The following is a 27,991-nucleotide window of genomic DNA, read 5'->3' as shown; positions in this document are numbered from 1 at the left end:
ACTTTAAGGAATGGGAGGACTGCAATATCCTGTCCCTTTGAGGAGGGTTGAGAGGTCCCAGAAGCACAGAGCTTCTGTCCTTTGGCCCAATCCTGCCGCCCCCCCATCCAAGGACCCTGATCAACTGGGGCTCAGATGGTGGTTTGGGGGGAAGTCCACTGAGGTGCAGCGCCAGAGGACTGAGCCCAGCAGGGCAGCCACGCCCCCGCACCGCACCTGGATCGCCAGGTGCTCAGGCCCCCGGTCATCGGGTCAGGGCTGGGGACACGGGCCATCAGTGCCCACGCAGGGGCGGCCGAGGAGGGGGCCGCCGCCCTGCACCTGCCGGGCCGAGGCTGCGCGCCAAGTGCGGCCCCCGGGCGGGCGGCGCCTCTTTTGTCCTCGGGTTGCCGCGGCCGGGTCCTGCGGGCTGGGGGGGCCGGGGGCGGGGGCGGGCCCTGCGCTCACGTGCTCCGTGCCCGGCTCTTAACCCGGCCCGCGCCCCGCCGCGATGGGGACCCGCACGGCCGTGGCCCGAGCACGCTGAGCCGGCGCCCCCCGCCCGCACCCCCGCCCGCGGCGCCTCCCCGCGCGGCCTCCCCCGCCCGCGCCGCAGCAGCCGCAGCCCCCGGACCGAGGCTATGAGCCATGAGGCGGCTGCAGCGCTGGGCGTTCGCGGCGCTGCTGCTGCCGCTTCTCCCCCCGCCCGGTGAGTGACCCCCCGTGGCCGGCGCCCCCCGCCCCTGCCCCGGCTCTGCAGCGGTTTCTGCTGCAGCCCCTCTCCCTGTCACCCGGCCCGGGGGCCGGCGCGTGGAGGGGCACCCACCTGTCCCCCTCGGCCGCCCCGCCGCCGCTGCCCCTCTCTCCGGGCGATGGACTCTGCGGGTCTCTGCGGGTTGGGGGGGGCGGTCGTGACGGTCGCAGGAGTGGAGCCTGGCCCCCTCCCCGCCCGGCTCTTCGCTCTGCAGGCCGGCAGATCCTCCCTGGGCTCCAGACTGCCCAGGTCACACCGCTGTGGGGGTGACCACCCCGTCCCCAAGGCTCTTACCCTGGGGCGGGCATCTGCCTGCAGCCGTGGCCATGTCTCCCCAGGTCTTGGGACCCAGGGTCCTGCCGGAGCTCTGCGCTGGGGTGTCTCACCTCAGTCGGGGAACCCCGAAAACCCTGAGGTCACAGAGCCCAGCCGTCTGGTAGGGGAGAGCTCCGGGGGTGAGGTCCGGAAACAGCAGCTGGACACCAGGGTCCGCCAGGAGCCGCCGGGTGGCCCGGTGAGTGGGGCTGGGCAGCGAGGCCAGCGGGCTGGAGCAGGCCCCGGGTGGCGGGAGAGGCTGGGGCCGTGGGACTGTCCCCCCCCCCCCCCCGCGCTGGCTGCTGCAGCTTCCCCTTCTGAGCAATGGGCTGCCAGCTGGGTGCCAGAGTCCACTAGTGGGAGCACCCACTTGCCCAGTGCCAGGTCCTCTCCTATCGCCATAGCGACTCTGCCTTAGGGGACCTCGCCATAGCCAGGGCCCACTTCACTTTCCACATCCCCCCTCCCCTCCTGCCAAAGCAAGTGACTGCTCCAACTGGGACTTAGCTGGGGGGTGGGGGGAGCAACAGAGAGTCAGGGATTCACAGTTCCCACCACAGCTAGCTTTCTTGGAACAGCTTAGTACCTACCCCGGACTCATTTTCCCCCTTTGCACTGATAATGTTATCTTTTCCCCCATCTGTCCTTGCTAAGGATGCAGACTTGGGAAGAAGGTTGGTGGCCCCCAGCTCACCCACCAGTGTCAGCTCTATCCTTCCCCCCTCCCCAAGCACCATCTCTTCCTGCTGCCAGGCCCCTCCTGCCTCCCAGAGGAAGGTTAGGAATGAAAGGATTAACTGCAATTAATAATTAATTAATATCATGTGAATAATAATCACCCAGATGGAATATTCATTCAGCACACTTCAGCTCTCCAGGAGCTGGAAGCTGAAAGTTGGCCAGGTGGAGAGGGGCACAGGAGGAGGGCTGATGGTGAAGGCCTGGCAGAACTAGGAGGTGGAGAGGGGAAACTCAGAGCTGGTGGCCTGGGCACAACCCAGGACATCTTGGCAGCAGGAAGTGGTGTGAGGTAGATTGTGCTGGGCAGAGAGAAGGAGGGAAACGGAGGCTAACATTCTGGACATCTGTCAGACTGGCATCTGGTCCTGCCTAATGTACTTGGTTAAAAGCCCTCAGGGGCGGGGTGGAGGGGGCTGTGGGGTGCAGGGGGCACTCCTCGGGAAATGGAATGGAGCAGGAAGGCAGCATGCATAATAGATGGGCCATCACTCTGGGCGATGTGGAGGGTAGAGGGGTGGTTAATGGGCTTGAGCAGGCAGGGAGGAGGAGGGTAGGGAAGCCATGGAGGCTGCCTTCAGGGCCTGCCAGGCTTCCCTGGGAGGTGGGAGAGGGATGGTAGGGAGGGTCCCAGGACTAGGGATGGGGTGGCCTGTCTAGTTTGGCCCTTAATCCAACTTCCCCAGCACACCCCCCCCCCACCAGTGAACTCTGCACCCCAAAGCTGGTAATTGGCTGCCCAGCCTGACTGCTAAGCCTTCTGTCTGGTGCTTTAGGGGGTGTCCAGACAGAGAGTGGGGGAAAGCCATAGCAGAGTCAGAAGACAGAGATAAGAGGCAGGACTCAAGAAAGAAGTGCTTCTTCAACCTCATCTTTCCTGGAGGGTGTACTCAGGGGGTCCTGGGGGCTGGCTGTGCATGACCACGATGTGTGGAGTCTCTAGAAGTGTTACTTAAAAAAAAAAATAAATAATTGACTTGTTTTAATGAGAGAGCTACAGAGAGAAAGATACACACATACACTTATGCACACACACCAGAGCACTGCCTCAGCTCTGGTTTATGATGGTGCTTGGAACTGAACCTGGGACTACAGAACCTCAGGCATGAAAGTTCTTTTTTTTTTTTCCTCTTTTGTCTCCAGGGTTATTGCTGGGGCTCGGTGCCTGCACTATGAATCCACTGTTTTTGGAGGTCATTGTTTTCCCTTTTGTTGCCCTTGTTGTTTATCATTGTGTTACTATTATTGTTGTTGCTGCTGTCATTGTTGGGTAGGACAAAGAGAAATTGAGAGAGGAGGGGAAGACAGAGGGGGAGAGAAAGATAGACACCTGCAGACCTGCTTCACTGCCTGTGAAGCGACCCCCGTGCAGGTGGGGAGCCAGGGGCTCGAACCGGGATCCTCACACAGGTCCTTATACTTTGTGCCATGCATGAAAGTCTTTTGCATAACAATTATGCTATCTTCCCAGCCCTTGGGGTGTCATTCTACTGGGCAAGAGGGTGGCATGTGTGATTTGTTAGTGACAAAATCTGGACAGGCCCCATGTCTGAGACTGGTGTGGATCTGTGGACAGTGGTCACTTTCATAGAGGCCTCTGGGATTGGATCTTCCAAGGACCCCAATGAAGCTACTCCCAGGTGGCTCACAACTTTGCCTTACCTGTACATCACTATCCCCTACAATGAAATATTCCCAACTTTATAAAGCAGGAAACAGTAAGGTTTATCTGCCCATTTTGCAGATAAGCAAACTGACGCAGAGAGGGTTAAATGACTTGCCCAAAGTCAATCATCATGTGGGAGTGATTTTCTCCAAGGTCAGAGTATTTCCTGCCAGCCTGTTCTCCCTCTAGGGACTCTGGGTTTTGGCAGCATTACCTGGGACAGGATGGAGAAGGTCAAGAGAAGGGAAGTGAAATGTCTACAGTATTTCCCCCAACCCAGAGATATGCAGCCCTCTGCTTCCCAGACAGTATTTCTCCCCACACCCCCTGCGACCTCGGGGGTGGTGGCTGGGGAACTGGTGCCGGGCTGAGCTCAGTCAGAGTTGTTGCACCAGTTTCATCTTAGGCCCAGCAACGTGTTGGGTCAGCAGCCAGTGATCCATCTGCCATGGGTCATGTGAGGATCTGGGGTGCCAAGTCCAGGGTGCTAGCCTGCTCTTGGGCTGGTCACAGAGCCCTCCTGAACCCTTAGTGCTCCCTCAGTCTCCACAGGAGGTAGCTATGGGGAAAGGCTTCTTCCTTTCCAGGAGAGTGGAGCAGGCTAGAGGGAGAGTGGACAGAGAACTGGGACAGGCACTGCTTGCCTTCATCTACGTCACTTTATACTTGTTGCAAACTCAGAAGGGACTTTTATGTCCCATGTCACAGGTAGAAAGTAGCACAGAGAGGTGAGGTGGTTTCCCCTCCTCAGAGCACATAGGTAGCAGGGTTTAAGCTAAGACTCAGAGTATCTTTTTTCTTTTCTTTTTTAGAATTAAAAATTTTTTTAAATATTTATTTATTTTCCCTTTTGCTCCCCTTTTTATTATTATTGTTGTTGTTATTGATGTCATTGTTGGATAGGACAGAGAGAAATGGAGAGAGGAGGGAAAAGACAGAGATGGGGAGAGATAGATACCTGCAGACCTACTTCACCACCTGTGAAGCAACTCCCCTGCAGGTGGGGAGCTGGGGGCTCAAACCAGGATCCTTATGCTGATCCTTGCACTTTAAGCCACGTGCGCTTAACCCGCTGTGCTACCATCCGACTCCCTTCTTTTCTTTTTCATCAGAGCTTCACTGCTCTGGACTGACTTTTTCAGATAGAAAAAGGAAAAGAAAGTGTTCCGGGAGGTGGTGTGGTGGAGAAAACATTGAACCCTCAGGCATGAGGTCTGGAGTTCAATCCCCAGTAGCACATATACTAGAGTGATGTCTGGTTATTTCTCGCTCCTCCTCCTCCTCCTCCTCCTATCTTTCTCATTAATAAATAAATAAAATCTTTTAAAAAAGAAAGGAAATGGAAAAGACAAGTGGCCTAAGAGGTGGCACACTGGACAAAGCATTGAACTTTCAGTTAGGGAATCTAGGGTCTGACCCCATCTAGTTCTCTCCTACCTCCTTCTCATCTTGCTCTCTTTTATTAATAAATAATAGGACAAATTTTGAAAGATGAAAGAGTGAAGATAGAGACAGAGGGGGGAAAGACACCACAGCACCCAAACTTCTTCCAGTGTGTTCTAGATGGAGGGACAAAGCTTGAACCTGGCTTGCATGTATGACAAAGCAGACGCTCTAAGTGAGCTGTCATGCTAAGCAGTATTTGCCTTCTTGCTCAGGGCTGTAGTGAAGAGGTGTACAAGCCATCTTTTGCCTTCTCCTCATTGAGGCACATGTGTTCTGTGGGGACCCTTTATCTAATCCTTTTGGAACTGCTCTGTGGGTGGTTAGGAACCAAGGAAAAGGTGGAGGTGGGGAAGTGAGCAGGGCAAGTGGAGTCGAGGGTTCATGGCTGGGGATAGAGATTGCATTTGAGCTGACTGGGGTGGAGACCTCAGTTGGACTGAGTCCCTGTGAGAGGCAACCACATGTTGTGGCTGGGAAAAGATTGCAAGATTGAACGCAAGGGCAGGGGACAGGGTCTTGCCTGCACCCTAGTACCCCACTAAGGCTGAGACCCTACAGTCCATGCATCCTAAGTCACAGCCCTGTCCTGGAGTCAGAGGCACAGAAGTGCTGGGGGCTGGGGGCTGTGGCCTGCTCCAGGGGAGGCCTGATCAAGTCCTGCCATGGGACCATGCAAAAGGAGTGTGTGTGTGTCAGAGGCTGCACTTCCATCTGAGAGGCTGTGCCAGGTAATTTTGGGGTGGGGGTGGAACAGCCAGGTTCCACCTTCATTGCTTCTGAGGGGTAGATAGCTACAGCCCTCTGAATCCCACCTCCCTTACCCATAAAGTGGGGCTCCTCATGGACTGCACGTGGCCCAGGCTGCCTTGAGGATTAGAGTTGATGGGTGGCAAGTGTTCTGCCCGAGATCTGACAGGAGCAGATGTTCAACATCTGTGGGACTTTCTCTCCCTCCTGAACATCAGGGCAGCTGCTGGGTTGCTGGTCTGCTCATGAGGACTGGGTGTCAGAAACAGGCCAGGGCATTTGGAGACTGTCAGATTCCTGGCAGTGTTGTGGGAGACAGTGTGGGGTCCTAAATCCTCCCCAGCCAGACTTTAACCTATAGGCTTGGCCTCACCTAAGCATCCTCCCAGATGCCTAGGGAGGCCTAGCCGCTTAGTCTGTCCCCAGAGGGGCTGATGACTCCGCAGAGTTGTGCTCTCAACATTTGAGGTTAAACCCCATTATTGGAAATTCATCCATCTTTCTTCATTGTCTGCTGGTAAATAGAACCTCTGTGGATATCTTGGGGAGCAGGATGGTGAAATGGCTGCTGCCAGGGAGGAATCACACCCCCCCCCCATTGAAGCCTAGCTCTCTACTCTTCCCATCTGCCAGCTTCCCCCACACACACACATATACACAGCAATCCATGCACTTTCTCCAGTTCCTGGAAGCCCCGCTCAGTTGAAGCACCTTACACTTTCTCCTTGGCTGCAAAGGAAACTGGGGATGTGGCTTGGTAGCTACAGAGCAGGATTTACAAGCATGAAGTCTCCCTTCCCCCAGGTCCTGAGTTTGATCTCTGGCACCACATATGCAGAGTGAATACAGGATAGGGGGGTAGATAGTACAAAGAGACTCTTTTGTGTGAGGCTTCTAAATTCCATGTTCAATCCTCCTGCACCACCATAAAGCAGAACTGCTCAGTGCTCGGGTAAAAAAAAAAAAAAAAAGCAGAGTGAATGCTTTCTGGTCTCATCCAATCAATCAGTCAATCTAACTGAGGACTTCCATATAATTCTGAAGGCGAGGGACCAGGTGGTGGCACACCTGGTTAAGTGTGCATGTTAGCATGTGCAAGTAAGGAACTAGGTTCAAACTCCTGGTCCCCACCTGCAAGAGGAAAGCTTTGTGGGCAGTGAAGCATTACTACAGGGGTCTGGGTCTCTCTCTCTCTTTTTCTCTTCTTCCCTCCCAATTTCTCCCTGTCTCTATCCAATAAATAAATAAACCCTAAAATAATATTAATTCTGAAGGTAAATCCATAGCACCAGTTGAGAAAATAGGCTCTGAGCTTAAACAGTTCACTTGGGCCTTCTGCTGCCTCTCTGTGCCCTGTGAGTGAGGTGCCCATGGCAGACAGGGGAGAGGCCAGCTGTGAATTCAAGCTCAGGGGACTAAAACCCGCTGCCTGGTGGGTCACTGACTCCATAAGCAGAGAGGCCCAAGTCTGGGGATGTGAAGGCCAAGCATAGGCTTCACAGATAAGCAGGGAGGAAGGAGGTGGAAGTTCAAGTGGAGGGTATGTGGGAGCCTTAAATCTTCTTTTTTTGTTTTTCTTTTTAAAGATTTCGTTTGTTCATTAATGAGAAAGATAAAAGGAGAGAGAAAGTCGAGCCCCCGGCTCCCCACCTGCAGGGGAGTTGCTTCACAGGTGGTGAAGCAGGTCTGCAGGTGTCTATCTTTCTCTCCCCCTCTCTGTCTTCCCCTCCTCTCTCCATTTCTCTCTGTCCTATCTAACAATGATGACATCAGCAACAACAATAAAACAACAAGGGCAACAAAAGGGAATAAATAAATAAATATTTTAGAAAAGGGGGGAAAACGGGCGGTAGCGCAGCGGGTTAAGCACACGTGGCACAAAGCGCAAGGACCGGCATAAGGATCCCAGTTCGAGCCCCTGGCTCCCCACCTGCCAGGGAGTCACTTCACAGGTGGAGAAGCAGGTCTGCAGGTGTCTTTCTTTCTGTTCCTTTATCTGTCTTCCCCTCCTCTCTCCATTCCTCTGTCCTATCTAACAATGACAACATCAATAACAATAATAATAACTACAACAACAATAAAAAAGACAACAAGGGCAACAAAAGGGAAAATAAATAAATAAAATAAAATAAACAACAAAACTTAGATTAAAAAAAGAAGAAGAAGAAGAGAGAGAGAGAGAAAGAACCAGACACTACTCTTGTACATGTACTTGCCAGAACTTGAGACCTACTGCTTGAGAGTTCAATGTTTTATCCACTGTGCCATCTCCTGGACCATGGGAGCCTTAAATATTTAGTTCCCAGACTGTTTCTCTGTGTCCTAGGGGATTTGCTTCTGGGGAGTCAACAGGAGTTTGTTTATTTGTTTGCCACCAGGGTTATTGCCAAGGCTCCAGACCTGCATAGCTCCACCATTCCCAGTGACCACTCCCCCCCCCTTTTTTTTTTTAGTTTAAATAGAAGTGAGAGAGAAGCAGAGAGAAGGGGAGACAGCTGCAGTATTGTTCCACTGATCATGAAGCTTCCCCCTCTGTGGGAGTTGGAGCCCATGTCTTTGTTCATGGTAACATGTCAGCTCTTATCAGATGTGCCACCATGCTGCCCCTCCTCAGCAGGATCTCTGCCTCCTTTCTTCAGCACCCAAGTCGATTTGGCCCTAACATAGGTTACAGAGAGGACAAGCAGGGTGGAGGTAGATAGCATAATGGTGATGCAGAGACTCTCATGCCTGAGGCTCCAATACCCCAGGTTCAGTGCCCTGCACCACCATAAGCCAGAGCAGAGCAGTGCTCTGGAAAAAAAAAAAATCTTTTTAAGAGAGAACAAGACTCAGCCCCTAGGGAGTGGATGGATGGCAGCTAGGAGGCCTTGGGGAGGGTACTGTCACCCCACCAGGCTCCCTCAGCTGCCAGGGCAGATGCTGGCCTGAGCCTCAACTATATCCCCATGCCTCCCCCAAGTGGTCTGGTCAACCACTTCACTGGTAAAAGGAACCCTGCACAGCTCAGGGCTGGATCAAGTGAGCAGGAGCATGTGAAAGTGGAGGCAAGCACAGGACACAGCTTCAAGGCCAGGCAGATCCCAGCTGGGGAGCAGGTCAGGGGCAGGTCAGGGTGGAGACAGACCAAGCAGGGGACAGCTTAATTCTGACAGAGCACTGGCCTCAAACTGCCTGGGGGCCTTGGGACTCTAACAAAGATAGGACCCCCCCTCCGCAGACACCTGGGGTGCAGAGGTCCCGGGAGTGAGGTCAGTTGGCCTGCTTCCTCTTCCTTCTGAGGAGGAGGCAGGGTTCCAGTGTGCCACTTCTCTCATCAGGCCAGATCCAGCTGCCCAGCTGTCAGGGTTCCCCATTGCCTTTCTTTCTTTTTTTTTTTTTAATTAAAAAAAATTATTTACTTTATTTTTGAGATAGATGCAGACGGAAAGACACAGAGGCAAATAAATACCAGAGCACTGCACAGCTCTGGCTTATTGTGTTGTGGGGGATTGAACTGGGGACTTCGGAGTCTCAGGCATGAGAGTCTCTTTGCATAACCATTATGCTATCTACCCCCACCCGCCTTTCTTTTCTCATTCTTTCATTTTCTTGCTTTTTGTTTGTTTGTGTGTTTAATTATTTTGTGAAAGAGAGAGAGCCTAGGCCAGAGCACCACTCTCTCAATAAGTAGTGCCAGGACTGAACCCAGGGTCCTGACCCTTACTTGCTAACCTGCCTCCCCAACCCTGCACCACCTTTTGGTGACTTCTCAAAACACCACCACCCCCCGGGCTGCCTCTTGTAGGGGCCAGACCCCAGCACACACACTGTCCTTCCACTGCTCACAGTCTGTCTGACCTGACCCGTTGTCCTGATGGGGAAGGAGGCTACCCACCTGTATAGTTACAAAAGGGCAAGGCTGTGGCTGGGGAGGGCATTAGACTTTCATATCTGAGGTTCCTAGTCTGATCCTGGGCAATGAATATATAGCTGAGTGGTACTCTGGCTGCGTATGTTTGTATGTCTCTCTCTACTTTTCTCTGCTTCCTATGATACTCTCTATATTATATATAACAAGTGAAGTAAATCTTAAAAAAGGAAGGAAGGAGGGGGGCAGGCGGTAGCGCAGCGGGTTAAGCGCAGGTGGTGCAAAGCCTAAGGACCGGGTAAGGATCCTGATTCAAAACCCCAGCTCCCCACCTGCAGGGGAGTCACTTCACAAGCAGTGAAGCAGGTCTGCAGGTGTCTGTCTTTCTCTCCCCGTCTCTGTCTTCCCCTCCTCTCTCCGTTTCTCTCTGTCCTATCCAACAATGACGACATCAATAACCACAACAATAAAACAACAAGAGCAACAAAATGGAATAAATAAATATTTTTTAAAAAGTAATAAATAAATAAAGAAGAAATAAAGGGGGAAAAAGAGGTGGTATAGTAGATAAAGTGGTAGGACTCACGCACGAGGTCCCTAGTTCTGGCATTCTTTTTTTTAATATTTATTTAATTTATCCCCTTTTTGTTGCCCTTGTTTTATTGTTGTAGTTGTTGTTGATGTCGTCGTTGTTGAATAGGACAGAGAGAAATGGAGAGAGGAGGGGAAGACAGAGATGGGGAGAGAAAGATAGACACCTGCAGACCTGCTTCACCTCCTGTGAAGGGACTCCCCTGCAGGTGGGGAGCCGGGGGCTCAAACTGGGATCCTTAGGCCAGTCCTTGCGCTTTGTGCCACGTGCGCTTAACCCCCTGTTTTCTTTTTCTTTATTGGGGGGATTAGTGATTAACAGTCAACAGTAAAATATAGTAATCTATACACGTGTAACATTTCTCAGTTTTCCACATAATGCTTTCGAGGTCCTCCTTTGATGTCATGTTCCAGGACCTGAATTCTGAGTCCATCCTCCCTCCCACCCCAGAGTTTTTACTTTGGTGCAATGCAATAGTTCTGGCATTCTTTTTTTTTAATATTTATTTTATTTATTTATTCCCTTTTGTTGCCCTTGTTGTTTTATTGTTGTAGTTATTATTGTTGTTGTCATTGTTGGATAGGACAGAGAGAAATGGAGAGAGGAGGGGAATACAGAGAGGGGGAGAGAAAGATAGACACCTGCAGACCTGCTTCACCACCTGTGAAGCGACTCCCCTGCAGGTGGGGAGCTGGGGTTCGAACCGGGATCCTTATGCCGGTCCTTGTGCTTTGCGCCACCTGCGCTTAACCCGCTGCTCTACAGCCTGACTCCCAGTTCTGGCATTCTTATATGCCAGAGTGATACTCTGCTTTTCTCTCTCCCTCTCCCCCCTCACAAACAAACAAACAAATAAACAAACCTAAAAAAAAAAAAAAAGAAAAAGAGGGTGGAGGGTAGATAACATAATGGTTATGCAAACAGACTCTCATGCCTGAGGCTCCAAAGTCCCAGGTTCAATCCGCACCACCATAAGCCAGAGCTGAACAGTGCTGTGGTAAAAAAAAAAAAGGGGGGGGGGGGCAGGAGGTGGCGTACTGGGTTAAGCGCACATAGTACAAAGCGCAGGAGCCAGTACAAAGATCCCCACCTGCAGGAGGGTGGCTGTGAAGCAGGTCTGCAGGTGTCTGTCCTTCTCTTTCCCTCCCTATCTTCCCCTCCTTTCTCAATTTCTCTCTTTCCTATTCCAAAAAATAAAAATAAAAATGGCCACAGGAGCAGTGGATTTGTACTGCAGGCACTGAGCCCCAGTGATAACCCTGGAGGCAAAAAAGAGAGAGAAAGGAAGAAAGAAAAGGGTAAGGCTTTTGCAGGCTGTGGGAAGGGGAGACCAGATCAGCCAGCCCATCTGGGAGTCAAGGGATCAGGGGGGCACAGAATGCTCCCCTCCTTGCCATGCCTGCCAGCCTCACAGCTTTGTTTCACCGCTCTCAGTGGGGGAAATCTAGACTCAGAGAGGTTGCTGGGTCAGGCTGCATAGCCTGAGTGGACTCAGGGCAAGGGTCCTGGGTGGCCAGTATCAGGGTGTAGAAATAACAGCAAAGACTTCAGACCATTCATTGGTCTGATGGTGGGGATGGCACAGAGTCCAAGCCCAGGAGGAGATGGTGGCTCCTGTTCGGAGGGTAAAGTGAGAGCTAGTCTAGGCCCAGGCTCAGGGGAAACTAGGCCCGATGGAGAGGGAAGCAGTTGCTCCTTGTCCTTGACTTTTTATTTTGAGTCTGATCAATGTTCTAGGGGCTCAGAACAGAGCTTGGAGCCTGGATAGCCTATGCTGGGGTGAGTCATTGTCTTTGGAGTTCAAAGGGCTGCCTACCTTTCACCCCACTTCTCCCAGGGCCCCTCATAGATGTCGGGCCATTTTCATCGTGTGTGTGTGTGTGTGTGTGTGTGTGTGTGTGTGTGTGTGTGTTATTTATTTTGGATGGAGACAGAGTGAAAATTTGAGAGGGGAGAGGGAGATAGAGAGGGAAAGAGAAAGGCAGAAAGAGGTGCCTGCAGCACTGCTTCACCATTCATAAAGCTTCCCCCCCCTGCAAGTGGGGGGTGGGGACTTGAACTCTGGTCCTTACACACTGTAATATGTGTGCTCAACTGGGTTTGCCACCCTGCCATTTCCATCTTGCCTTACCTTTGGAAAGTTGATTCCTCAGGCTCAAAACAGCCCCAACACTGAGCTGTGTCATGTTGGGCAAGTTATTTCAGTTCTCTGTGCCTCCTCACTTTCCCCAGCTGTCAGATGAGGAGGACAATAGCGTCTCTCTTACTGGGTTGTTAGGAAGATCAAACCTGATAATACTTGTAAAGTCTTTATCCTAGTGCCTGGTACACAGTAAGCACTTGGTAATGGCTAGGGGTGATTAATCATTCATAAAGAAGCCAGTGGGGCTGGGTGGAGGCGCACCTGGTTGAGTGCATGTATTACAGTGCTCAAGGACGCAGGTTCAAGACCCCGGTCCCCACCTGCCCGGGGAAAGCTTTGCAAGTGGTGAAGCAGTATTGCAGGTGTCTCTCTGTCTCTCTCCCTATCAATCCCTTCCCTCTTGATTTCTGGCTGTCCTTATCCAATAAATAAAGATTAAAAAAGAAGAAGAAGAAGAAGAAGAAGAAGCCAGCAGAGCAACAGGCTGTAGATTTTCTAACACTGGGGCTACCATCCTTCCTGTACCCTGCTTCCTTCAAAGAAAGACAGTGGGGGCCAGGAGGTGGCGCACCTGGTTAAGTGCACACACTAAAGTGCACAAGGACCCAGGCTCAAGACCCCGGTCCCCACCTGCAGGGGGAAAGCTTTACGAGTGGTGAAGCAGGGCTGCAGGTGTCTCTCTGTCTTTCTCCGTCTCTTATCTATCACCCCCCCTTCCTCTTGATTTCTGGCTGTCTCTATCTAATAAATAAATAAATGAAAAGAAAAGAAAAAATAAAAAAAGAAAGACAGTGAATTCTCTTTGGTGGTGGGTGTGGTGTGGAACTATACCCTGTAATCTTAAAATCATATAAACCATTATCAATTACAATTTTAAAAAATGGCTTAAGAAAAGAATAAATAGTGGTCAAGGAGGTGGCACAGTGGATAAAACAATCATTGTTGTCATTATTGTTGTTGTTATTGCTGTCATTGTTGTCAGCAACAATGACATAGGACAGAGAGAAATGGGGAGAGGAGGGAAAGACAGAGGTGGGGGGAGAGTGGTCAGGGAGGTGTCGCAGTGGGAAAGCTTTGGACTCTCAAGCATGAGGTCCTGAGTTTGATCCCTGGCAGCACATGTGCCAGAGTGATGTCTGGTTCTTTCTCTCTCTCTCCCATCTTTCTCATTAATAAATAAATAAAATCTTTATTAAAAAAAGAATAAATAGTGGTCTGGGAGGTGGCTCAGTGGATAAAGCATGAGGTCTTGAGTTCAATCCCCAACAGCACATGTACTAGAGTGATGTCTGGTTCTTTCTCTCTATCTTCCTATCTTTCTCATGCATAAATAAAACCTTAAAAAAGGGGGGTTGGTCCCCCACACCTATGGACATCTAATCTTTGACAAAGGGGCCTACACTATTAAATGGGGAAAGCAGAGTCTCTTCAACAAATGGTGTTGGAAACAATGGGTTGAAACATGCAGAAGAATGAAACTGAACCACTGTATTTCACCAAATACAAAAGTAAATTCCAAGTGGATCAAGGACTTGGATGTTAGACCACAAACTATCAGATACTTAGAGGAAAATATTGGCAGAACTCTTTTCCGCATACATTTTAAAGACATCTTCAATGAAACGAATCCAATTAAAAAGAAGACTAAGGCAAGTATAAACCTATGGGACTACATCAAATTAAAAAGCTTCTGCACAGCAAAAGAAACCACTACCCAAACCAAGAGACCCCTCACAGAATGGGAGAAGATCTTTACATGCCATACATCAGACAAGAGTTTAATAACCAACATACATAAAGAGCTTGCCAAACTCAACAACAAGACAACAAATAACCCCATCCAAAATGGGGGGAGGACATGGACAGAATATTCACCACAGAAGAGATCCAAAAGGCTGAGAAACACATGAAAAAAAGTTCCAAGTCTTTGGTTGTCAGAGAAATGCAAATAAGGACAACAATGAGATTCCACTTCACTCCTGTGAGAATGTCATACATCAGAAAAGGTAACAGCAGCAAATGCTGGAGAGGGTGTGGGGTCAAAGGAACCCTCCTGCACTGCTGGTGGGAATGTCAATTGGTCCAACCTCTGTGGAGAACAGTCTGGAGAACTCTCAGAAGGCTAGAAATGGACCTACCCTATGACCCTGCAATTCCTCTCCTGGGGATATATCCTAAGGAACCCAACACACCCATCCAAAAAGATCTGTGTACACATATGTTCTTGGCAGCACAATTTGTGATAGCCAAAACCTGGAAGCAACCCAGGTGTCCAACAACAGATGAGTGGCTGAGCAAGTTGTGGTCTATATACACAATGGAATACTACCCAGCTGTAAAAAATGGTGACTTCACTGTTTTCAGCCGATCTTGGATGGACCTTGAAAAATTCATGTTCAGTGAAATAAGTCAGAAACAGAAGGATGAATATGGGATGATCTCACTCTCAGGCAGAAGTTGAAAAACAAGATCAGAAGAAAAAAACACACACACACAAGCAGAACCTGAACTGGAACTGGCGTATCTCACCAAAGTAAAAGACTCTGGGGTGGGGTGGGTGGGTGGGGAGAATACAGGTCCAAGAAAGATGACAGAGGACCTAATGGCGGTTGGATTGTTATATGGGAAACTGGGGAATGTTATGCATGTACAAACTATTGTATTTACTGTTGAATGTAAAACATTAATTCCCCAATAAAGAAATAAAAATAAAGGGGGGTCGGGCGGTAGGGTATCTTTGTTTTGTTTTTTTTCCCTCCAGGGTTATTGCTGGGGCTGGGTGTCTGTACTACAAATCCACTGCTCCTGGAGGTCTTTTTTTTTTTTTCCCCCATTGTTGCCATTGATGTTGGATAGGACAGAGAGAAATGGAGAGAGGAGGGACGACAGAGAGGGGGAAAGAAGATAGACACCTGCAGACCTGCTTCACCGCCTGTATAGCGACTCCCCTGCAGGTGGGGAGCTGGGGGCTCAAACCAGGATCCTTACGCCAGTCCTTGTGCTTTGTGCCACCTGTGCTTAACCCTATGCACTACCATCCAACTCCCAGGATGTACTTCCAGCACCCAGTATCAGTGATGATGTGTTTTTCTCTCTCTCTCTTTCCCTCTATTCTCTCATAAATAAGTCTTTTTTTTTTTTTTTTTTAACCAGAGCACTGCTCAACTCTGGCTTATGGTAGGGTGGGGGATTGAATCTAGGACTTCGGAGCCTCAGTCATGGGAATCTCTTTGCATAACCATTATGCTATTACCCCTGCCCAATAAATAAGTCTTAAAGAAAGACAGCACGTTCTTCACATCTGGAGTCGTGGAATTCAGTCTTCCTGGCTTCAGACCCTGAAGCTGCTGAGGTCTTTCCCTTCCCTCAAGATTGTCTGAAAGATTGGGGTATGGATAGGAACATCTAGGCCTTGGCTCTAGGCTGACAACCCTCAACCTCAGAAATTCTGCCCTTTCCTCTTGGGGGGTCTCTTTTCCCCCGAGGAATACTAGCTTCAGGTCTAGAGTTCCACCTTTCACAGTTGCAGTGGGTTCCAGACTTGGGAAGGCCGCCATCTTGCTCAAGCCTGGTGCATTGCCATGACAACCCAGAGCCTCCTAGTCCTACTGCAAAGGCCCCTCTGAAAAATTTATCAGGAAAACTTCAGTGTTTAAAAATTAACCATAGGATTGAAATATTAAAGATGAGCTTCTTTGAGAGAGGCACAGGGCAGTCGACTGGTAGGGGTGGGGGTGAAGAGAGGAGCCAAGTTCTTGCTTCCTGAGAGGGTGGCACCCGCCCATGGCCCTTAGCTTTCTGGGCCCTGCAGTCAATTTCCCCAACTTCTGTTCTGTCTGCAGAGCCCAGGCTGCCTCTGTAATTTGATTCTGGACCAGGGTAGGGAGACAGGGGTGGGGTGCAGCATAATCTCATCTCTGTATACCTCCTCCATGTAAATCTTAGGGGGTGGTGGCCCTGGCATAAATGGGCCCACCTGCTTCTGAGCTGTCACTGTACCCAGGGACAGACATGGGGTGGGGGGAGATAGGATCTTGGAGGAAGAAAGACAAACTTGTGCAAAGTGTATTGCCCCAAATCAGTGGTCCCCTTAGCTATTGGGATGGGCCACCCCTCCTCCAGGCTAGCCCTGCTTGGAGCTTTCCCCCAAACTCCAGTTTCCACTTTCAACCTCCCATTCTGACCCCCCAGTTGACTTCCCAATCTCTCCCCACCCCATAGCCTGTCCACCTGGCCCAGGTGAGTTTTGTCATTCCAGCCTTCAACTCAAACTTCACGCTGGACCTGGAGCTGAACCAGTGAGTGTGGCCCTGGGAGGTGGGTAGGTAGGGAGGGGGGAGGGCTTAGGGGACCCTGGCTTTGGAGGGCTGGATTGGGACTCACCCTTTACCTGACATCACCGGTGACATCTTCTTCCTCCTGCCAACTCGTTTTTAGTCACCTTCTCTCCTCAAAATATGTGGAGCGCCATTTTAGCCGGGAGGGAACAACCCTGCATAGCACTGTGAGTACATTGGAAGGAGGTGGCTTGGAGACACGGGGCTGCCACTGTAGTTGGCTATACTCTGAACCTATATTTGGGGTGGGCCTAGTCCTCTATCTCTCCCTACCCTGGAGAGTTGGGGGCCCTACAGACATGCTGAATGGCACAGGGGCCCTGGACTCCTTTCACTCCACTCTGCCTGGCAGAGCCACTCAAGGATCCTCCAGGGTGCCATGGGGAAACCAAGCTTCTGGGAATTCCTGGCCACCTGTGACACTAGGGTCTCAGCCCTGAAGGCCCAAGGCCTAAGCAATGATGAATGAGTGCCTATAAATAGCTCCCTCCCCCCAGTCTGTTCAGTAACTGGAGCACAAGTAATTCTGCAAGAGGCAGTGGTGGGGGTGAGCTGGGGGGGGGGGGAGGGTGCTGGTCCCTGTGACCCAGGATCGGGCCAGGAGCACATGTGCCACAGTCTCTCAGCCCCAGAGCCATGTCTGGGTGGCATACGGGGGCACTGGAGCACTGTGTGCAGTGCAGAGGGGAACTCTAGAGCACCAATCTCATCTTTGTGTGCTGATGTGTGGCCAGCACCTAGAACAGGATCTGCACACAAATGCCTGGGACCCATTGGTGCAGACCAACTGCCTCAGCTTGTTTGCATCACAAAGGTGGTCCAGAGAGGGCAAGACGCCAGCCTCCAGGAAACAACAGAGTGGAGGCACAGCCAGAGCAGGGCTAGGCTGCCTCCTGAGTTCCAGGCCACTGTGTACACAACCCTCACTGCTCTGCTCCTCCAGGGGGCTGGAGACCACTGCTACTACCAGGGGAAGCTCCGGGGGAACCCCCACTCTTTTGCTGCCCTGTCCACCTGCCAGGGGCTGCAGTAAGTATGGGGGGTGGGCTGGGGAGAGCCTCCCATGTGGCCCTTGGGGCAAGGCAGGAGATGACCCTTTATCTCTCTGCAGTGGGGTGTTCTCTGATGGGAACTTCACCTACACTGTAGAGCCCCAAGAGATGGCCAGGACTCAGGAAGCACCCCAGGTGAGGCCCTTATGTCCCCTCTGATGACCCTGGACTGCTCATCCCAATGGCTGTTGTCCTAGTGGTATCATTCCCCCCCCCCCCCAGCCCTGGGTAACCTCAGCCTCACTGCCCTCCTCTGTGACCCCAGCTCTGGTTCCCTGCCCCCTGTGCCCCCAGCTCCAATGTCCCCTCTGTCCCCCAGGTACCCCCCCAGGTAACTTCCTCCACGGGGCTCCAGTGTCCTTTGCCCCTGTTCCTTGGGCTCCCTGAGGTCTTGACCCCGGAATCTGAGCATCTGGGAGATCAGATCCGACATGGGAGCTCTGGCCAGTTCTAGGTGACCCTGGGGAGGGATGGGGGGAGACACTAGAGATTTTTCCCCAACTGGGCTCAGCAGACCTGTTTGACCCCCCCAAGAGTTAATCTCCCCTCATTGCAGGGACCCCTCCCCCACCTCATTTACCGGACCCCTCTCCTACCAGCCCCCCTTGGATGCAGGGAACCAGGTAAGGGAGGGAAGCTGGGGCTGGGTGCCCCGGCTATGCTGTCTCTCACTAGTTCCCTCCCCCGCCAGGCTGTCTGTTTGTGGCCCCTGCCCAGTCTGCTCCCCAAGACCGACCTAGACTGAGAAGGAAAAGGCAGGTACGGGGCCCATGCGGACCTCAGGCTGTGTTCCACAGCAGGGGGACACCCCACCTGTGACTAGAGCAGAGAGGGCTCATTCTCTCTGGGGACCATCTTGGGGGGGGAATCTCTCCACCCCATCACCTCAGACTGAGGTCTACACACATCCCCTCGTGCAGAGGCTGAGTAGCAAGGGGACCCCACCTGTGGGGGGCTGGCACTGTCCTTGGCAGTGGTCCAGTACCTGGTCTGTCCATGGCTTGGCCACAGTGCCAGGCATGGGGGGCACTAAATCCAAGTGCCTACCCACCCCCCAGGTCCGCCGGGGCCACCCTACAGTGCACAGTGAGACAAAGTATGTGGAGCTGATTGTCATCAACGACCACCAGCTGGTAAGTCCCAGGCAGCTGTGGGCAGGGGGGTCTGGAGGGGCCGGAGGGGCTCACCCTTGTCCACACCTCTCTCCCAGTTTGAGCAGATGCGGCAATCTGTGGTGCTCACCAGCAACTTTGCCAAGTCTGTGGTGAACCTAGCAGATGTGGTGAGCTGCCTTCCCCTGCTCCTCCCTCATGACCCCCCCAACCTTGGGGTGTGCTTTTTTTTGAGAGCACTGTCAGCACTTGGGGGTGACAGCCCAGGAACCCCCCCAGCCCAGTCCTTTCCCCTCTGGGTGCAGATGTACAAGGAACAGCTTAACACCCGGATAGTGCTGGTCGCCATGGAAACATGGGCAGATGGGGACAAGATTCAAGTGCAGGATGACCTCCTGGAGACCCTGGCCCGGCTCATGGTTTACCGTCGTGAGGGTCTTCCTGAGCCCAGTGACACCACCCACCTCTTCTCGTGAGTCTCCCACCTCATGCGGCCAGCTGGTTGCTGTGGGGCCCGGGGGGCTGTGGAACACCTGTTCTGTGCCAGGTGTCCTTGTAGGAGGGGGGATTGGCTCACCTTGTACCTCTGCCCAGCTACATGCAACAGGCTGGCTCTTCCCCCTTTGTCTTAGGCTGATGTGCTCTCCCCCACCTCTGTGGGCTTCTGTCCATTACCGTCTCAGCATCCCCTCTTTTCCTTTCAAATTGTCCCAGCAACCCTTCCTCAGGGACCCAGTGCCCTGGAGGGGGAAATGGTTGAAGGCCCTTGCAAATAAAGATGATCTAAATGAAATCTTTCATCTGGCCAGTGATCAGTGAGCCCAGGGAGGGGAAAGGGTTTGCAGTGCATACCCTCACTCCCAAGGGAGGGTGCTAATGCAGGAGACCCTCAGCCTCCCCTCACAGCCTATGGGGAGTGCAGGAGGTGTTTCTGACACCCCTCTCCCTTCCAGGGGCAGGACTTTCCAGAGTACCAGTAGTGGGGCTGCCTATGTGGGAGGCATCTGCTCGCTGTCCAGGGGCGGGGGTGTGAATGAGGTGAGCTGGGCAGGCATGGGGGGGGGGGCAGAGAAGGGAAAGAGCTTCAAAGGCACAGCGATATCTTTATGCTCCATCTTCCTCATCCCAAGTATGACAACATGGGGGCCATGGCGGTGACTCTGGCCCAGACACTGGGGCAAAACCTGGGCATGATGTGGAATAAACACCGGAGCTCTGCAGGTATCAGTGGAGACCCATGTAGTCCCATACCCATGCTCAGTGAAGAGGGTGTGTGTGGAGGTGGGGGGAGTCCTGAACCTCCCTCATTTTCACTTTACTCACCACTCAGGGGACTGCAAGTGTCCAGACAACTGGCTGGGCTGCATCATGGAGGACACCGGGTGAGTTCTTTTGGACAAACCCAGAAAGGGTTTGGGGGTGAGAGGTGTTCCGGAGAAAGTTCTGGGTGGCAGTTTGAACCGGGATGCCTAAAGAGGTACAATTTTCAGGACCACTCAGGATTCCAAGAAGTCCAGTTTTCTCTGTATATTGCGGAGGGTGTGGGGGGGGACCACAACCACATTGGCCAGCCTGTAGTGCGTCGTATGGCCACCAGGAGCCGCCAAAGCCTCATTTGCAGGCCCCTTTCCTGGGGTTGGGGGAAGCTGACTTGGGACTTGGAATCCTGTTTTGGGGAGCGGACTGGAGTAACGCCCCCGCCACTCCCAATTAATAGGCAGAGAGGATTCCTGCTCACGGTCTGGGCAGAGAGCCTCAGCTTCCCAAAAGGGTGACCGAGTCGCTGGTACACCCCCTGCTTCGTCTTGGGGGGGGGCAGTGAGGAGGAGAGGGCCAGGACCCAGAGTCACCGTCCCCTTGCCCTGCCAGGTTCTACCTGCCCCGCAAGTTCTCACGCTGCAGTATCGACGAATACAACCAATTCCTGCAGGAGGGCGGCGGGAGCTGCCTGTTTAACAAGCCCCTCAAGGTACCAGCCCCGGAGCGGTCGGTGTGGGAGAGGGGCCGGGCAGGCTGCCGAAAATTACCTACACTTCTCCCGTCTCGGTCCAGCTTCTGGACCCACCCGAGTGCGGAAATGGCTTCGTAGAGACGGGGGAGGAGTGCGACTGCGGCTCGGTGCAGGTAGGCAGCCCACGACAGGGGTGGGCCGGGGTTCGGGTGCGGCCAAGTGGGGATGCTCAGGGCCCCGCTGCCTCCCTGGTCTTCTCCCCGCGTCCTTCAGGAGTGCAGCCGTGCGGGCGGGAACTGTTGTAAGAAATGCACCCTGACTCACGACGCTATGTGCAGCGACGGGCTTTGCTGTCGCCGCTGCAAGGTGAGTGGGACCCGTACTTTAAGGCTGCGGCTTGGTTGGAGCGCAACGGAGCCTGGAGGGTCCCTGCTGGAGAAGCTCCGACAAGGGCGGTGCTCAGGGAGGAGCTAATAGTCCGGCGCGGGCGGGGATTGGTGGGGAGGCCAATGGGAAATAGGAGGGCGGGGCTTAGCCCTGGAGAGGGCAGGGTTACCACGGAGAAGCCAAAGGGGCGGGGCTGAGTGGACCAGATCTGGACCTGTAGCCACCGAGGGGGGCGGGGCAGGGTCTAGGGGTGTAGCCTGGGGTTGGGGTACGGGGTGGGGAGAGGCCGCCTGAGCCCAGGAACGCACTTCTTTCCTAGTATGAGCCACGAGGTGTGTCCTGTCGAGAGGCTGTGAACGAGTGCGACATCGCAGAGACCTGTACCGGGGACTCGAGCCAGGTGCATGTCTGGGACCCATGTGGACCATGGGTCAGGCCAGAATGTTGGCAGTGTAGGACCGAGTCCCCTTGTGGGTTTTGGAGACGGTGGGGGTAACACAGGCTGCCCTGAGGAGCCCGAGGCGAGACAACCTCGATTCCTATTTAGCTCCTGGGGCAACTGTTCTGGTATGGAGGTTCTTCATGCCCCCCTGGCTTTGTCCCTTCAATCATGTGGTGTGGTGCCTGGCGTGTACTAGAAATCAGAGTAGATAAGAATATTAGACAAAGGGGGCTGGGCGGTGGTGCAGCGGGTTAAACGCACATAGTACGAAGCGCAAGGATCCCAGCTGGAGCCCCTAGCTCCCCACCTGCAGGGGGGTCGCTTCACAAGCGGTGAAGCAGGTCTGCAGCTGTCTTTCTCCCCTTCTATATCTCCCCCTCCTCTCTCAATTTCTCTTTGTCCTATCCAATTTTTTAAAAAAGGGGAAAATGGGAGGAGGAAGGGAAAAATGGCCTCCAGAAACAGTGGATTTTTAGTGCGGGCACCGAGCTCCCGCGATAACCCTAGAGGCAAAAAAAAGAGAATATTTAACATACTTGAAGTCTTTATTACATGCCAACCATTTAGTTCTCAGCCCTGTGAAACAGGTGCAATGGAGAGACATTGAAGATTTGAGGTTTGCCAAATGGTGTGGTCTGAGTTTCCAGTCAGGCCTCCTGTCCTTGCCATGGAGCCCTGTAACATGAGCCCTCTCATGGGCAGTCAGGTCCCCTTTTATTCACCCCAGGAGCAGGCCTCAGCTCTCAGTCCTGGCTGCTCCTTTCAGGGCAACCCCTCTCTCCACAGTGCCCCCCTAACCTGCACAAGCTGGACGGATACTACTGTGACCATGAGCAGGTATGATGCAGATGGGAGGTCCTCCTCGTCAGGGTTGCTGTCAACAGTGCTGTCTCTTATCTCCACTCTGACATCTCACTGACTCTGTTCCTTGTCTCCTGTTTATCCTTTAGGGCCGCTGCTACGGAGGCCGATGCAAGACTCGAGACCGGCAGTGCCAAGCCCTTTGGGGTCACGGTGAGCCTTTGGCAGAGAGGGAACTCTGAGGGACCAAGAAACAAAAAAACTGGGGAGCAGGCAGGTTCTGGCTGAATATATCTGCCATCAAATGTGGGACTCCCCACAATCTCAGGAACCCATGTTGACTATGGGTCATCCCAGAGTAATGGCAGTGTAGGCCTGAGGCTCCAGGTGGGTTCTGGAGAGAGCCACAGGCCATCAGCCTTTCTCAATTTCTGCATTATCTTCTACAGTGGCTGCCGATCGATTCTGCTATGAGAAGCTGAATGTGGAGGGGACAGAGCGTGGGAACTGTGGGCGAAAGGGGTCAGGCTGGGTCCAGTGCAATAAACAGTGAGTAGCCTAAGTTCCTAAGTTCCTGACTGGGCTCCTAGCTCTGGGATCAGGGTGGATTTATCCAGAGATGGTCAGCAGATTGTCCAAGCAGAGTGACTGCTTGGGACTGTCCAGGCTGGGGAGGCAGCAGTAGCTGAATCTGAGGTGAGGTGTGAGGCACTCTGTCTCCACGCTGCTGCAACAGGGATGTGCTCTGTGGCTTCCTCCTCTGCGTCAACATCTCTGGAGCTCCTCGGCTGGGAGACCTAGGTGGAGACATCAGCAGCGTCACCTTCTATCACCAGGGCAAGGAACTGGACTGCAGGTCTTGACTGGAGCCGGGGCAGACAAGGGGAGGTGGCGGTTGTGGTAGGGGTGGAGGCAAAGGCCGAGCCTGGCTATGCTGTTCCCCTAGGGGTGGCCACGTGCAGCTTGCTGATGGCTCAGATCTGAGCTATGTGGAGGATGGCACAGCCTGTGGGCCCAACATGCTGTGCCTGGACCATCGTTGCCTGCCAGCCTCTGCCTTCAACTTCAGCACCTGCCCTGGCAGCGGGGATCGGCGGATCTGTTCCCACCATGGGGTTGGTGCACAGAGGCTAGGGGTGTGGGGAGAGGCTGAGGAGAAGAGGCAGGCCTGCTCACCACCACTGCTCCCATACTGCCTCCAGGTCTGCAGCAATGAAGGGAAGTGCATCTGTCAGCCAGACTGGACAGGCAAAGACTGCAGCATCCACAACCCCTTGCCCACATCTCCACCCACAGGGGAGACAGAGAGATATAAAGGTGAGACTAGAGCTGGCCAGGATGGGGTTCGGCCTCACCCCTTCTCTGTGCCTGCCAACTGAACCCTGCCCTCCTCCCCAGGTCCCAGTGGCACCAACATCATCATTGGCTCCATTGCTGGGGCTGTCCTGGTTGCAGCCATCGTCCTGGGCGGCACGGGCTGGGGATTTAAGTAAGACACACCCCTACACCCTATGGTGGCTTCCAGGGTTCTCAAAATCCCAGACTTCTTTGCTGAGGGCACCTCTCTGGGTGATTTGCTAATCCAGAGCTCAGAGTTCACAGTCTAAGCCAACCATAGGGCTTTATTGAAACATAAATATATATTTATTTATGTGAGACAGGGAGAGAAGTAGAACATCACTCTAACATTTGCCATGCCAGGGATAGAATTCACGGTCACATGCATCCCAGTCTAGCCCTCTGCCCACTACACTATCTCCTGGGCTGCATTATTTCAACATTTAAGAAAAAATTGGCAGTGGTGGGGGAGATAGCATAGTGGTTATGCAAAGAGACTCCCATGCCTGAGGCTTCAAAGTCCAGGTTAAATTAGCTCCACCACCATAACAGCTGAGCAGCTCTCTGAAGGAAAAAAAAAAAAAAAAAGGCTGCTCACATTAAAAAATCAGGTTTCACAGTAGTTCATTTAATATCCAGCTCCTCTTGAAAATGAGAAGATGCCCCCCCCCCCACTGTGCCTCAGTATATCCCAGCAGGCTCACAAAGTGGACCTAAGCCAGGGCTGCCTCACACAGGGTCCATGTCCTTGGCCCTAAACCCCACCCAGTCTATAGCATCTTGAGGGCACCTGTGTCTGGGGCTCTGGGGTTGGTTTAAGTCCCTAGACTTGCAGAGGAAGGACCTGCACCTGCCACTCACAGTGAGAATCAGTCAGGACTCAAGCCCAGGACCCCACTTTGGTAGGTCTCCTCAGCATCTCTCCCTGGGCCTGTCACTGGTGTCCAGGCCCTGGGGACATTGGCCCATCTCTGGCAGGAAGTTTTGTGGGAGCTAGAAGGACTTTCCCCAGGAGAAGAGAAGCTCTCTCACAGCTCCTTTTCCTTTCTCTCTGCCTGCCCTCTCCTTGGCTCCTGAAGAAACATCCGCAGAGGAAGGTACGACCCGACCCAACAGGGGGCAGTGTGACGCCGGCCACATCATCCCTCCCGCTGTCCCTGTCTCCTCCATCTCATCAGTCACCTCGCATTCTGTCGATGGGGAGCTGGGGGCTGAGTCCCCCACCCCTGCTGTCACTGCTGTCACTGCAGGGGTGGGAGAGCCCACTCCAGGAAGGAAGTCCTCAACCTGCCCTTTCCTGTCCAATCCCGGGCCTACTTGCTCCTGCCCTTCCTGTGGTCAGACTAACCATAGGCAGGCAGACCTTGGAGCTGTGCTCCCTGTAGCCCCCAGAACTTGGGAAGGGAGCCTACTTCTGCGCCCCATTTGTTTTGTCTTCCATGTCACCACTGTCTTGACCTCCTGCCAGATCCCCTCCCTGGCCAGCCTGTGATTCGCTGCCTCCAGGGCCCAGCACTGATCTCTCGGGGCCTGGCTCAGAGCTTCTCACTCTGGGCCCTGCTTCCTATCTTCCCCTGATGCCCCCTCTCCATTCCAGGTCTGGAGGGGCCTAAGTGCCACCCCCCTCCCTCCGAGGCTGGCGCCCGTCGTCTCCATCCTGAACTACGAGGCTGCCTCTGCCCAGCCACGGAGGGAGGCACCATGCGAATGGCAAATGTTTTCTAGGCCCAAGCCCTTCAACTCCCAGTCCCCTGGGGGTTTGGGTGGGGGACTGTGGCCCTGCCCTTCACAGCTCTGTGGTTCACTAGGGTGGACCAGGCCTGGAGGGGCTTCTCCCATGGTCCCCCACCCCATCTCATCGGTTTTGGCCTTGCACAGCAACTCTCCCTGTGTGAATGTAGCTTCCTTCATCATGGATGCCACAAATCAAGTGGCAGGAGAGGGCAGGGGGTTGTCAGGGCAGGGCAGGTAGCCACCAGAGGATGTGGCCTCTCCTCCTAACAGGTAGCTGAGACCAGGATTTTAGCTTTCTAGGACCTCAAAAGTGGGGATTGACAGTTTTTTTTGTTGTTGTTGTTTTTTTGTACTTTTTGTTTTTACTGAGTCTTAACTGATGAATGTAACCTTGGGGTGCTGAGGGTCAGGCAGTTATGATGAGCTGACATTTTTAGGTAGGGCTGCAGAAAGTGAGGTGCCATCTCCTGGGATGGCCTCCCTGCTAGCCCCTTTGCTCATCCCTGGTGAACTTGAAGAGAAGTGTGAGTGCTGATTCAAACCAAAGCTGCCTGTTCCGTGCCCAAGGCCTTGGTGATGGGTACAGTGGCCACATGTCCCAAGTCTGTCTATAAGGTCCTGAAAATGACCATCCTGCCACCCTGCTGGGACACATGCATTTGGGGGGAGGGGACCTAAAAAATACAGCCCCTGGAATAAAACCACACTGTCAACCTTGCAAGAAAGATGGTTGTGGGGCTGACTCAGGGTTTAGATGTTCCCTGGTGTGGCCTAGAAACCCCAGGCTGGACCATCTTCCCGGGAGGACTCTTCCAAGGAGGGAAGGCCAGGGATGGCCCAGTGCCTGGATGGCTGTAGGCTCTGCTTGTGATATGGAAGAGGAGGTAGGAAAAGACATGTCACGTGGATGATCCTCAGCTGCTAGAAAAGTCCTTAAGGCCCTGTGGGGCCGGCCATTCCACTCCTTAACCCCAGCCCTAGGATGAGTAGTAAGTTTACAATAGTTTCCCCATTTATGTCCTCCTCTCCCCACTGCAGCTGAGATGGAGAGGCAGACTGAGGCCTTGAGGCAGACTGAGGCCTGAGACTGCAGGAATCCTAACTTGGTCTCCCCACATAGTCCTGACCACAGCCTTCCCTTGTGACCCTCGCTGGGGACAGAGGAACTCCAGCTCTTGGTCTGCTGGAAACTAGCTGGCAGGGGCAAAACAAGAACCAAACTACCTTATGGATGAAAGCCACACATGATGGGAACCCCCCCAGGGCTCAGATAAGGGGGTCCTGTACACCCCAGAGTCTTCCAGTCACTCACTTTTTGGGACATCTTTTGAGAAGAGATCATGGAGGAAGGGGCTCCCGTATTTTTTGTTTGTTTTGTTTTTCCACACTGAGCTTTAGCTGGCACTGCCCACATGAGGGGTGTAGGTGCAGCAATCCCCAGGCCAGGCTGACTCTTACCACCTTTACTAGCTGGGCAAGAACTGGAAAGCAGGGGCTGGGACCAGCACTGTTGCTGCTACCCCCTCAGGCAGTGACTGGGGGTTGCACACATGTGCACACACATTTGGATCCAAATCTCCACACGAGTGTGACTACGTCTGCATACACCAGCATGTCTGTGTGCTGTGCATGCAGGGGCAGGGTGGGGATGCAGAGACGGCCAGACTTCCTTCGACCAGCCCACCTGACTCCTAGCTGTCTGCACCCTCCTGACACACCAGGGCCGTGCCCAGGGAAGAGCGGAGACTTCATTGTCCCAGGCTGGGAGTTGGCCCCATACAGCATCCTGTACATATGTCATCTGGGGCTAGGGGTGGGGGTGGGGCAGCAGGAACATCAATAAAAGATCATGTCCTGGGCTTCCTGGAGCTCACAACCAACCCTGTCTCCTCTCCTCTTTGTAAATGACTGCACTGGGGCCATGCTTTGCCTGCCTGGATTGTGATCACAGGCTTTCAAGGAGGAAAAAAATACGTAGGACTGGCAGCTAGTAGCAAAGGCACAGCCTGTTCACAGCACAAAGCAGGAGCTAACTGGACAAAGGGTCTGACCTTCCACTTCCTTTCTGAGCTAAAAACTAAAAAAAAAAAAACAAAAAAAAGGGAGTTGGGCGGTAGTGCAGCAGGTTAAGCACATGTGGCACGAAGAGCAGGGACCGGAAGAAGGATTCTGGTTCAAGCCCCCAGCTCCCCACCTGCAGGGGTGTTGCTTCACAAGTGGTGAAGCAGGTCTGCAGGTGTCTTTCTCTCCCTCTCTGTCTTCCCCTCCTCTTCCCATTTCTCTCTGTCCTATCTAACAACAATGACATCAATAACAACAACAGTAATAACTACAACAAGAACAAAATACAAGGGCAACAAAAGGGAAAATAAATATTAAAAAAATTTTAAAAAGAGAAAAGAAAGAAAACTGTTCTTCCTTGGTTTCAACGAAGTGACTGGGAAAATATTTATTTTAAAGGGTTATTTATGTAGTCATGAGAGAGATACAGAGGACCAGAACAGCACTCTGGCATATGCAGTGTCGAGGATTGAACTCTGAACCTTATGCTTGTCAGTATGGTGCTCTATCTGCTGTACAGCCTCCCAGGCTGCAAACATTTTTTTT

The 27,991-nt window shown here is 52.9% G+C and overlaps 1 protein-coding gene and 1 long non-coding RNA gene across 9 annotated transcripts in view; one reads left to right on the top strand and one right to left on the bottom strand.

Annotated features, from left to right (window-relative positions):
* The window catches only part of LOC132541900 (uncharacterized), a 218,906-nt gene that overhangs the window by 188,672 nt on the left and 2,243 nt on the right, over positions 1–27,991 (bottom strand). The window lies entirely within an intron of this gene.
* On the top strand, positions 493–27,264 carry ADAM11 (ADAM metallopeptidase domain 11). Of its 8 annotated transcripts, none has more exons than XM_060203353.1 (26): positions 493–688; positions 1,052–1,247; positions 16,452–16,528; positions 16,668–16,734; positions 17,511–17,596; positions 17,679–17,754; positions 18,176–18,242; positions 18,311–18,378; positions 18,678–18,752; positions 18,830–18,901; positions 19,037–19,203; positions 19,685–19,769; positions 19,862–19,952; positions 20,062–20,113; positions 20,601–20,700; positions 20,784–20,855; positions 20,956–21,048; positions 21,389–21,469; positions 22,298–22,348; positions 22,462–22,525; positions 22,762–22,861; positions 23,049–23,168; positions 23,259–23,427; positions 23,515–23,629; positions 23,711–23,801; positions 24,730–27,264. In XM_060203353.1, exons 1-26 carry the CDS (start codon positions 621–623, stop codon positions 24,776–24,778), a joined length of 2,352 nt encoding a protein of 783 aa, XP_060059336.1. In that variant the 5' UTR covers positions 493–620; the 3' UTR covers positions 24,779–27,264. The 8 variants fall into 8 exon arrangements, 7 of the variants coding, with proteins under 7 accessions (XP_060059336.1, XP_007535805.1, XP_060059333.1 ...); XM_007535743.3 differs by having other exon boundaries at positions 503–688; positions 1,072–1,247; XM_060203350.1 differs by lacking the exon at positions 493–688 and having other exon boundaries at positions 837–1,247; positions 24,730–24,747; positions 25,248–27,264.

This window comes from Erinaceus europaeus, chromosome 12 (assembly GCF_950295315.1).
Source record: "Erinaceus europaeus chromosome 12, mEriEur2.1, whole genome shotgun sequence".
NCBI lineage: Eukaryota > Metazoa > Chordata > Mammalia > Eulipotyphla > Erinaceidae > Erinaceus > Erinaceus europaeus.
This window is presented reverse-complemented; position numbering and strand designations above follow the sequence as displayed.